General features: G+C 39.0%; 1 protein-coding gene across 2 annotated transcripts in view; it reads right to left on the bottom strand.

Moving 5' to 3' along the window:
- Positions 1-407: 407 nt before the first annotated feature.
- Positions 408-13,029, bottom strand: part of LOC133848344 (type-2 histone deacetylase 2) — a 31,305-nt gene continuing 18,683 nt past the window's right edge. For both annotated transcript variants that reach the window (XM_062283858.1, XM_062283859.1), the window contains exons 3-5: positions 1,443-2,464; positions 1,265-1,384; positions 408-1,202 (exon numbers count right to left, since the gene is read on the bottom strand). In XM_062283858.1, coding sequence (XP_062139842.1) covers positions 965-1,202; positions 1,265-1,384; positions 1,443-2,464 — 1,380 coding nt within the window. In that variant the 3' untranslated portion in view covers positions 408-964. The remainder of the gene's footprint in view (positions 1,203-1,264; positions 1,385-1,442; positions 2,465-13,029) is intronic.

Here is a 13,029-nt window from a genome sequence, read left to right on the forward strand (position 1 = left end):
GAAAAAGGACGAAAGTCCTTACAGGAGCGGACATAAACGTAATTTTTTGTATACGTAAATTTGTCGATAACTCGGAATTCCTTTGAAGGATCCGGTTGGAACTAGTGTCCATCAACGGCTTTCGGAAAGGACTATCAACATGCCAAAGGACATCGAAATCGTCCTGCCAGTTTCTGAGATATCAAGGACTTTTTTGTTTTGTGTTAAATTTTTGGCATTCTGAGTGCCCCCTAAAGTATGCCATGATTTTTTGAGATTTGCAGTTCCTCAAGCAATTGAAAGGTGACTGTAAAAGTATGCAATGCTTTTTTTGATTAAGAAACTGCGCTGCTTTAATCGCTTGGTTCAAAAGTATGCACTAGTTTAACAGTTTTAATGCTGCAAAATGTTGAAATTAGTTTTGTCGATTTTAACGGTATACATTAATATATTTTATTAAATCGTTTTTCGCATAGTATTGATATATATATATATCGCATATCGTGTAGTAGATACATATTATGGTATTACATATACATACAGATAGAGACGTACTGCTATACATTGTGGCTTATATATGTTAAGGTACTCATCATGCACGTCACGTCGTAGGGGTATTTTTTGTTTGTTGTTTTTTTGATTTAATCAATTTCGTTTTTAAATAAATTATATAGTCGGAAACAACACGAAGAATTATGTACAATAGATCAAATCGGGGTTTGCGTATAACATAAGCAATTTGCATAAATTAGAGGACATCAATTAAGTACATGGACCTTTTAAAAGTAAATCGCGACCACAACAAAGACAAAAAAAATACTAAAAAAAACCATCAATTTCGTGGCGGGGGCGGGGGCGAGGGCGAGGGAATTGTGTATCGTGTGTAAGGGAGGCGAGTTGTGGTTTTCTTTTCGTGCTTGGGACAACATTACAATAATAATAATTTGGTGTGCTTTTCGGTCGGAGCGCCAGTGCGCAGGTGCATTTAGATGGCCGCCTCAATGCCCTCGGCATTCTTCTTGATGAGGCTCTCCCACTGTGCGATCAGGCGATGCGACGATGGCGCCTCCTCCGGCGTCAAATCACACAGCTCCGCCAGCGACATGGCCGGACGCAGGCCAGAGCTGGAACCGTTTGTGGTCAGAGCATTGCCGTTGCCATTGGCGGCAACGTTGAGGCTGCGATTACCGGACGTCTTGTGGCCCAGGAGCTCCACATCGTTGCTGCGGGAGAAGAAGTTGAGTTAGGAGTTAGGAAAATAGTCTTTATCCACTGCTGTGCTTACCTCTCTCTGTCCAGCTCCACTGTGGACTGTGCATTGCGCAATTTGCCGGGACCATAGCAGTGTTCCACCTCCGAATCGTCATCGTCATCCGCATCGGCTTCGTCGTCTGTGCTCAACTGACTGCAAGGAAGAAGATGATTAACTAAAGGAATTTCACACATAATAAAGAAAGTCTTACAGCTTGTCGAGCATGTGCTGGCGGTTGAGCTTGCGCAGACGCTTCAGTTCGGTCTCGCGGGATTTGAGGTCCTGCAGCTCGCGCTGAATCTTCTGCTCGACGGGGACATAGCCGCGTCTCAGCGGACGTCCCTCGGAGTCCCGCTCGATGGCGCCCTGCGACAGCGTGTTGTTGTTGCTGTTGTTGATGTTGATAGTGTTGTTGTTGCTGTTGCCGTTGAGCAGCGGCGAGCCAGGATTTCCCGAATCGAGGAAAGCCATCGCATTGCGTGCATTCAGCTTGAGAGTTTGATTGTTGTTGCTGCTGTTATTGCTGTTGTTGTTTCCGTTTCCGTTCTGGGGCGAGAGAATAAGCGGTGCAGAGGCGGGGGGCGTGACAGAACCCAACTGCAACTTGCCATGGGAGGCAATGAAACGTTGCATGACTCCCTTCGTGGCCGAGTTGAAGGCAAACTGACGCTTCTGCTGCTGCTGTCCATGCAACTGCGGCGTCGAAATCGTGCGCGTCATCAACTTCTGCTGCGGCGGCTCTGGCGTCAAATTGTAGCAATTGGGTCCAATGTAACGTTGCTCCTGTCTGCCCACAATCGTCAGCTTCAGCGGCTGCTTTCCACCCGCTCCGCCATTCGCGGTTGCCGTCTTCTGAGACGAAGCCGAGATGCCGGAATCATCGGAGTGATGCTCATCGAGGGATTCCTCCTTGTGGCTGTTGCTGTTCACACTCGATGCCAGCGAGGGCGTGTTCGAGGGCGATTGCTCCTCGATGGGTACCAGCAACGTTGCAGCCGCTGGCTGCGCAGTCACCAGGACTCCCTGATCCCGATCCCGATCCTGATCGTGCTCCGACTCGAGCAGTTCCTCTTGCTGGCCAACAGGCTCAGCCTCGACATTGCCATTCAGCTTGTAGTTGGCCTCGATCACCGGCGGCGTTCCATTGGAGCTGGCCACCAGCTGGCGATACTCTTCCTCGCGTCGCACCACCTCCTTGATCTCCTCCTGTATGCGTGTCAACGGATCGATTTTCTGCAAAGCACACACACAAACGTGAGGGGGAGAGTTAGGTTTGTTACTGAGTTTGTTGATCGGGCAACTTGAGACTACTTGCGGAACAATGTGCAGGAAGTGATCCGATTACAAATCGATGCGACGGTAATCGAAACTGACGACAACAACAAAAAAAAACAAGTAAGAAAGTTGCAGACGAGTCTGCGCGACTAACAAAAGCATAACAATGCGGTATTATTTTCAAAATATACCGAAAATATACTGCAACAATAATAAAACATACCAAGCCTTCGATATATATATGCTATATTGATATAGTACTAAAATCAAAATAAAGCGCAGCAGTGTGGTATTATTCTTAAAATATACCACATTAATATACCATAAAAAAAAACTAAAATATACCGAAATCAATATTTTACGTATTGATTTAGTGATCCACATAAACTATAGCAAAACAGTTGGGTATTATTTTAAAAATATACCAAAATTACACTACAAAAATACTAAAATATACCAAGCCTTCGGTATATACATACATGGTATATTGATATTGTGCTTTATTCAAAATAAAGCACAACAGTGTGGTATTGAAATATACCAAATGAATATACCACACACATACTAAAATATACCAAAAGCAATATATGACGTATTGATTTAATTCTACATATAAACGATATTATTCTCAAAATATACCGCAAATATACTGGAATTACTAAATTATACTAAATGTTATATATGGTATATTTATATATTACTTCGTACATAATATATAAATATATATAGAAAAATATACCAAAGTCTATATTTGGTATATCGACATTGTACAACATTAAAAACATACCACAAAGTACTAAACATACTAGATTATCAACCAAACCAACTAAAAATCAATTTCAGCAGGCATTTGTTGTCCTACAAAAGTATTAATTGAATTACTTATACGGTTATCTTTTGTCTGATATCAACGAAGTTTTATAAATACTGTAGTTATTATAGAAGTCTCTACTGTTGACCCTGATCAAGCATAAATATACTTTCTGGAATCGGAAGTGACTCCTTCTGCTTGAGACATGCATTTTCTGCTCACACAAAGTTATAATACTGAGCAACAGCTGCTACAAAAAATATATTGACTAAGCTCTTTTTTACTTAACTTCTTCTTTCTGTAAGTAACATCAGCTCATTCACTAACTTTATTTAATATCTTCCACTTTTTAGATTAATATGAACATTAACGTATTTCTAAAGCACTGGCTGCAAAGGTGTTCGGCTTGATTCTTAAACTTATAATCTCTGTTTCTATGAGAAGAACTCTCAAAACTTGCAGTCAACATTCAAATCAAGTCTCATACTTTGTATTGACGATTGGTTTAATTTTCATTTAGTGTCCCTGTGTTGTTAATGCACTTTTTAAGTTATACAGGTTCTTCGCTTAATAAATCATTAAAAAAAAGATTCAAATGAAGTTTGTTTTAGAATTTCGAATAAACATTTCATCGCTGCATAAGCTGTAATAAAGTGCAGCCATAAGTACTACAATTAATATTGTTTTGCATAACAAATCGCAGGCAATTACCCAACAACACTCTGCAATGACGATGACGATGAACGCGTGTCTCTTTGTCGAGCACGCTCTCTCGTCTATTCTCAGTCTTGAGGTAATTGCACAACAATCAGTTGCAGTTCAGGGCAGGTTTCACTGTAATTAAAGACAACTGAACTCTGTCTGTCTTTGTGTGTGTTGCAAGCAACATGCGATGCTGGTGGCATTGTCAGCAGCAACCCGCAGTGTGGCTAATTCTTCGAGAGAGTTGAATGCAACTCGAAGCGGATTTAAAATGCGTGTGCGATCACCGAAAAAAACAACGAAAACAGAATTAAAATGTTGCGTGACATTAGGAGCACAAAACATAAACATAATAAATTAAAAAATGCAAAGGCCAGCAAACAAAAGCGAGAAGAGACAGCAACAGAAACAGAAACAAAAGGGGAGAAGCTGGGGCATTCATTGTTTTGTTGTTGATGTTGATGTGCGAGCTCGTAAAAATGCTAAACACATTTTTCGACGAAAAAAAAAACAATCAACGAGAGTAAAAGTAAAGCTAACAACTGTTGCGGGTTGCATAAAATTGATCCACACTCTCAAAGGCGTGACAAAGGCGACCTCAAAGTTATGACATCGCATGAATTAAATGGGGGAAAAATCATAACATAAATGAAAATGAAAATGGGAAGCGTTTGGCATATGCGGTTGACTGAGCCGTAATTTAATCTGTCGCCGTATCTCACTCTTTAGATACAACGTGTGTGTAGGAGTGTATGGGGAAGGGGAAGGGGAAGGGAGAGTGACGCAAGGCCAATAAACGCATGCGAGGGCAATAATTTCAATACGAGCTTCAAATCACGACTCACAATTCAATTACTTCTTTTTACGGCAAACATTACGTTGGCCTAAGTGCATTTATAAAATCTTTCAATTCAATAAAATAAAGCATTCCACATCAATAATTAATAAGATTAAAGCTTAAACCTATTAACTTTGCATTTGCATGTCAAGTTCATAGCTTAATTTGTCTTAACAGCCACTCTTTGCATATTTATTGCGCTTTGCGGCATATTGATCTCGCTTAACGGCCACACATTCCATACTAAATCTAATATAAACGCATACTAAACACTGTAAAGTTATACTACTTCGTTTGATGTTTGAGTGACCTCAAATTGAGGTCGTTAAGTGAGATATTAAATATGTTCTATTCGTTTAAGTATACATCAACATAATTATACAACATTTTCATCAAATACTTGAGCAATAATTAAGAAGATATGCACTTAAACCAATTAACTTTGTATCTGCATACTAAGCTCATAGCTTAATTTCACTTAACAGCCACTCTTTACAAATGTGATTATACTTTGCGGCATATTAATCTTGTTTAACAGCCACACATTCCAAAAAATCTAATATAAAAGCTTACTAAACAGTGCAAAGTTATCCTACTTCGTTTAATGTTTGATCGACCTCAAATTGCGACCAGTGAGATGTTAAATGTGTTATTTTCGTTTTGTTGCACACCAAAATAATTAAACATGATTTTAAACTGATACTTGCGCAATAATTAAGAAGTTATGCACTTAAACCAATTAACTTTGTATCTGCATACTAAGCTTATAGCTTATAATATATAATTTCACTTAACTGCCACTCAATACTTTGTTTCAATTTATTATCTGGCGACAACACAATAAGCAATATTATTTGCACTTTCTTGGCTCCTCTTTGCAACACTGTAAATTGTACAATTTGACTGCAGTTGAGGCTGTTAAATGAGATGTTTTATATAGTCTATTTCCATTCTAATATTCTATACTAATATTTGAAACTAATTCATATTTGCATTTTATTACCTGGGGACAACACTATTAGCATAATCATTCCCACTTTCTTTGCATCGCTTTACAACACTGCAGCTTTTAAATTTGACTTCAATTGAGGCTGCTAAGTAAGGTGCTTTATATATTATATTTCTATTCTAATATTCTATTTTAATATTTTCAATTATCACAATAATTCCCACTTTTGCGTCGCTTTACAACACTGCTAAGTGAGATGTTTTATATATTCAATTGCACATAGGTTGATTATAAAATATTTCTAACTACCAACACAATTAGCGCAATAATTTGCACTTTTTTGCGTCGCTTTACAACACTGTAAATTGTACACTAGCCAGTTGTAGAGCGATTTCATTAGTGGCAACTCAACCACCATAAAGCGACACTTTAAGCCAGCGTTATCAAGCTAAATGGCATATCAATTGACAATTATTAGCCAAGCAGACACCAGACAAGACGTGACAGCTTGCCACACAGTGTGGCAAAGTGTTGCAAGATGCTTTCACATTAAACCAGTTGCTTTAAGCTTGTGTCATTTGGTCTGCCTGGAAGGGGGAAGGGAGCAAAACCAGGGGAGAGGGGCGGCGGGTAAAAGAAAGGCAGCCAGTTGGACAAATGACAAGTCAATTGGCCACGATTCGAGGAATCCAAGAGGTCTTTATGAAGAATTTGCTGGCTGCATTTAGCGATGATTGAATGCAATTTGTGGTCTAAATGTTTCCCTCACTCAACAAAAGAATGGAAGCAGAAGAGAGACAGAGATTGAGAGAAGCAAGTAGTGTAATAATAGCGGAAAGTCGGTAAGAATTTTGTTAGCTGGCAACATTTTGCGGGTCAGCGCTCAGGCTCAGTCTCAGGTCTTTGGGGGTCTTTACTTGGCGCTCTCTTTGAGGTCTTGGGTCTTTGGTCTCGTGTCTTGGGTCTTCCATGTGGGTGCGTCAACTGTTGACTGTCGCTTCCGCATGGCAATTGTTGTTGTTGTGGCATTAGAAAGCGGAGGCAAATGTCGTTGTCGTTGTCGTTGCTGCTGCTGCTGTTGCAGGCAGTTAGAGCCGCTAAGTAGTCAGAGGAAGACAGAGAAAGAGACGGAGACAAATGCAATTTACTTACATTTTGTCTCGATGTCGAAGCTCATCAATTCGCTGCAAATATTTTCCCCTCAATTTTGTGCGTTAAACGAAACATCAAGGAAAACAAAAACCGCCAAACTGTCGTTTTCACTGGCAACAGCGAAAAACCAGATGCCAAAAAAACAAACGGAAGTTTTGTGTGGCCAGCAACATGCAAAATGCACATGGGCAGCACTGGCAGGAATAACAGCTGTCAAGTGGACAGCCAGCAGATGGCGCTGCTTTAGCTTCAGCTTCAGCTTCCACTTCAACTGCACACAGCGTCAACTTCAACTTCACCTTCACATAAGCTCACATAACGGCAATTGGGGAAGCGCATGTCGCAGAGTGAAGAGTGGAGAGTGGAGACTGGAGAGTCGCTGGCCTAAACTCAACTTATTTGCATGTACTCGGGGTCAACAGCAATAACAACCACCAAAACAACAACAACAACAACCTAAACAACAGCTAAGCGCCAGCGCACATGCAAAAGATCGGACAAGAGCAGCAGACGCCAAATACACGATATGCAAAGCACAAAGCAAATTAGCAGAAACAGCAGCAGCAGCAGCAGCAACAGAAGCAACGACAACAACAACAACAACGAGAACAACATGAACGAACAAGAGCAAGAAGAATTATACAACTACAACAACAACACAGAACGTGACGTGAAACGTGACCGTGACTTGACTGCACGCTCACTCTCTTTTCTCTTCTCTCTGCTCTCTCTCTCGCTGCTGTCCGAAACACTCACACACACACATACATTGCGCTCTCACGCTCTAGCACTTTTACACTGGCGCTTGCTCCACTTCTAGTTCACAAAAACAAAACAAAATAAATGACAGCGCAGCTGGCGTCGCCGTCGACTGCGCTGCTTTGGCTTGGGCTATCGTTTCCAGGCGAGTGATCAGCGCATTAGCATGATATGCTGTTGCTTGTTGTTGTTGCTGCTGCTGCTTATGCGATGATGATGATGCTAATGATAATGATGCTGTACACGTATTTGGGGCAATTCATTTAGAGTTTTTTTTTGTGTTGTTGTTTCGCAGTGACCGACCGACGAAGCTGCAATCGAAGCGTGCAATAAAAAAATGAAATACCAAATTGATATGCAAGCGGCGGGAGAGACAGAGGGAAAAAGCAAAACAATAACAACAACTAAAGGTGGGCGTCTACTCAGATTTTGGCCCGCAAGGCATTTGGGTCAACAACAACAACAACAAAAACAACAACGACTTCAACTTCAAGAGCCAAAGCCAATGATAATATTTAGTGTTAATGTTAATGCCGATGCTGTTACTGTTAATGTTGATGCTTTTGCTGTTATCGATGGCATGCCATAAAAATCACCACAGCCAAAGGGGGCTACGTTCATTGCTGATTCTAACTTCTCGCTTCCACTTCAACACTTTTCTTCATCTCCTCTTTCCTCTACAATTCGCTTAACACTTCGTTCAGTTGTCAAAACTTCTTTTGCTGTCATTTCCAATTGGAAATTTCCAGCTTTCATCTGTTTGCAGCATGATAAGCCATTAAGCCAGAAGCAATAAATGTCAAAAGACGTTAACCAACACTGCCGTGGCATTCCCTCTAACTCTAGATCTCTCTCTTTCTCTTGCTAGCTATCACATTTTTTAGATAATTTATAACCAAAGAACCATTTCTAAGCATTGGACAAGAATCATCGAATCTTATGTAACAGTTAGTGAAATAACAAATGACGTTAACCAACACTACAATCAACTAATGGCATTCCCTCTAACTCTAGCTCTATTTCTTTATCTTGCTAGCAATGCAAATTTGTAAAGAATTTAGCAGAGAATTCTAATCTTCGTAGAAGAGTCATCGAAAATGATGTAACAGTTAGTAAAATGACGTTAACCAACACTGTAATCGACTAATGGCATTCCCATCTCTCGCAACTTCTCTCCACTTCTCTCTCTTTCACTTGCTAGCAATAGAAATTTTAAGACAATTTAGCAGAGTTAAGACAATTTTGCAGTTTTCCAAACTTTGGACAAGAATCATCGCGAATTGTTTTGAAATATCAAATGATGTTAACCAACATTGCAATCAACTAATGACATTATCTCTTCATCTATCTCTCTTGCTAGTAATATAAATATTTGAATAATTTAGCAGAGACGTATTTCTAAACTTTGGTCAAGAATCATTACAAATTATTTAACAGTTAGTGAAATCACAAAAGACGTTTATCAACACTGTAATCAACTAATCCCTGTAACTCTATCTCTCTTCACTTTTCTTTTTCTATCTTGCGTTAGACAATTTAGTAGAGATGTACTTCTAAAATTTGGACAAGAATCATCACAAAGTGTTTAACGGTTAGTGAAATAACAACTAATGTTAACCAACACACTCTCTCTCTCTTTGTGCAAGTCTCCCTAGCAATGGAAATTTTTAGGCAATTTAGCAGAGAAGCATTTCTAAACTTTGTTTAACAGTTATTGAAATAACAGTCACAAATTCAAGAAATATTTTTCGCAATAATTATATAAAGATTTTGTTCACAGCTCGTCCGATTATCTAACCTCAGCTGTCGTAACCCTAACTGTAATTCATTTCGCATTCGCATTTACAGAACTCACGATCTATTCAGCTTCTTTTGCAATTATCTCTCATAATCGAAGTTTATTAGCTATGCTTGCTACGTTGCTTGCTATCTGGAGCATTTGCAGCATTATTATAATGTTAGCATTGCTTTATCGATTATCCTCAACTCTCTCTCTCTCTCTCTTCTTGTGCTTAGAAATCGACACCTTCCCAGACACAGTTGTCAGATCTCAGTTCTCGGTTCATGCAATCGACCCAGTTGAAAATCGTGATCTATTCGCAGTCGATGATCGTCAGCAGTCTTCAATTTGCAATTTGCAATTTGGAAATCTGAGGCGGATGCACTTGAAGCATGTGTCAATTATGACGCCATATTATGAATTTGTGTGTGTGTGTGTGTGGGTGTATTACAATTACCGTTATACCGTTACCAATTGCTGTTATTAAGTTATATTTGCTATGGGTTAGGTCTCGCTTTTTTGTTTTGTTTTTGGCCCCAAACGAAACACTAACTTGAAAATCTCTTGGCCAAAATCTCTGAGCACAAAGTCACGTCTCAAGTGGGGCGAACCATTAACAACCGACTGACAAATTGCTAAACAAAGCAGAAATAGAAATAGACGAAAAACAACAACAACAACAACAACAAAAGTAATATATATAAGCAAATATAGGTTAAGTTTTACTTAAGAGCTGTCGACAGAACCAATAGGATGATGAAGAAGAAGAAGAGAGATAGCTGCTGCTCTTATCGCACCTTTGTGGAAACTACGACGCATTTTGTGTAAAAGTGTAAAGCTATGTGAAACTATTTACCCAAATGAATTGGCGATAAGCGTCACGTCAATTGGGGGAAAACTCATGGTCAAATGCCATCGATAGAGTCGATGGAGGGGAAAATACATAAATACTGTAGCAATTTTTGTTTGTTTTGTTTTGAGGACCCTGCGTGACCTGGCCAAATCACTGAGCGCTGACTGAGCTTGTTTGCCCATTGGCTTTTTGGCCTGCTCACCAAATTTATTGGTCGCTTAGGTCATCAGTTTAAGTGCTCGCTGACGTGCGAATGCGACTCTATGTCAATTGTGGGTGCAGTCTACCACCGACAACCGCAGCATTATAACAGCTATATTCATTTCGCTTTTACGTGAGATTTCCAAGGAACTCTGGGAGTGTCTAACGGATGTATAACAGTTGTTAAAATCTTTATTTGAGAAGTTTACTGTATTAATTGAAATTGCATGCATGCAGAATGATGGCAATAAAAGCAGTTAATAATTTTTAAAATGTATAACAGTCGTATAACACTTGCCGCAATGCCATAATTTTTTTATATGATAAGTTTAGTTTATTAATAGAAATTTCATGCATGCCGAATTATGGTAATAAAAGCATTTAATCATTTTGCCAATGTATAACAGTCGTATAACACTTGCCAAATGCCTTTATTTCTTTATTTGAGAAATTTAGTTTATTTTTAGAAATTGCATGCATGCAGAACGATGACAATAAAAGCATATAATAATTTTGTCAATGTATAACAGTCGTATAACACTTGCCAAAATGCCATCATTTCTTTATAAAATAAAATTAGTTTATTAATAGAAATTTCATGCATGCAGAATTGACAACAATAAAATTATATAATAATTTTATCAATGTATAACAGTCGTATAACTCTTGCCAAAAGGTGTAACAACTTTGCATGCATATAGAGTGTGATAGTAATAAATGTTTTTATTACTTTTGCAAACGTATAACAGTTGTATAACAGCCGTATAACACTTGCCAAAATGCAATCATTTCCTTTCACACGCACCTCAGGCAATTGCAAAATATTAAATCTAACAAATTGACTACAAACTATGGTAGTTGTATAACAGTCAATAGCCAATAATCGGCAGACAACAAATGGAAGCGAATGTTAATCCAAATTATGTCACCCATCCCATGGTAAAGAGTAGTGCTCTTCTCTACCACATTCACCGCATGCCAATGCCCCAGAAAACGTGCGCGGCATTCGTGAAGCAGAAAAAAAAAAAACTTAAACTGAAAAAAAAAGAAGCGTCACTCACATTATGTCATGTATAACAGCAGTGCAACAAGTATAACAACAACAACAACTGCAAGTTGAAGCAGCTGCTTTTGCCCTGGGCCATTGACATGGCCCGTCGCCAAAGACCCGAGAGAGAGAGACAGAACAAACTGGGCAACAAAGAAAAAAAAAACAAAAACAACAATAAAACTGGAACTGAAACTGAAACAAAAAGGCGGCTAGAAAAACGCAGCTAGCAGCAGATACATTTGTATCTGCATCTGCGAGACACGCTTGCGAATGCACATTGCGATTGCGATTGCGTGTCTGCGTGTCTGTCTCACTGACGCTTGGGTTTGTGAACTTGAAGCGCGCTTCTTTTTTTTCAGTTGTTGTGTTGTTGTTGTTGTTTCATTATTATTGGCTACAGCTGCCACGCTACATGGAGCACGTAAAAGATACAGATACAACGATAGATACAGATACAAGCCATAGATAGAGATACTCAACTCTATTCAACTCTGTGTAGAGACGTTTCTTTGGTAATTGCCATGTTTTGGATCGCTTCTTGTTTGTCTCGTAATTAAAACGTTGCTCTTCTTTTGCCTCCACCTTCTCCTTCTCCTCCTCCACCTCCTCCCACCCATTGACTATCCCCGATTCCCTCGCTGCTCGCTGATTGAAATATGTAGAGCCAAAATGAAACAAAAACTCAGCAAAACAATGGCAAATATTTGCTACAAAACTGTATTGAACGTGCACCTCTTTGTGCTTCTTCCCCTTCTCCAATTTTAATTGAGTTGCTTTGTTCCATAGCGCAAACAGACGAAGAAAGATAAACAGAGACATCAAAGCTAACTTGAGAATTGACAGATCCCAAAATGAGGTTACAGCCAAGTTTGCACAGCGCAAGTTGATCAATAGGAAAAAAACCATGTGATGTCACACAATCCTGAGAACTTACAATGGAAAAAAAAAGACAAAGTTCTAAATACAAGTTCGTCTAATCCTGAGAACTTTCCCTAAAAAGATCACCAAGTTCTAAAATCCTGAGAACTTTCCCTAAAAAGATCACCAAGTTCTAAAACCCAAAAATATTCGTCTAATTCTAAAAACTTGCACTGAAGAAAAGACCAAGTTTTAAGTTCAAGAACATTCGCCTTTAGAATTGTGTTCTTGAAATAAGACAACTATAAGAACAAATTCTTAAAGCTAAGAACATTAGTCTTAAAAATGCCAAATTTTCAAAAAGAGATCAAAAATTGTTAAATGAATGTTACGAAATTCTGTAATCAATCGAAATTCCAATCGAGTTTTTATAGTTTTAAGAACTAATTCTAAGAAGTACCAAATTTTCTATCAAAAAATCTAGGTTACAAAATTCGAAATTCCTATACAGTTTTTCTAGACTTTGTTTTCTTTCTTAACTCAGTTAAGCTGTCGCAAAACAATTTCAA

The sequence above is a fragment of the Drosophila sulfurigaster genome, chromosome X (assembly GCF_023558435.1).
Source record: "Drosophila sulfurigaster albostrigata strain 15112-1811.04 chromosome X, ASM2355843v2, whole genome shotgun sequence".
In the NCBI taxonomy this organism is placed as follows: domain Eukaryota; kingdom Metazoa; phylum Arthropoda; class Insecta; order Diptera; family Drosophilidae; genus Drosophila; species Drosophila sulfurigaster.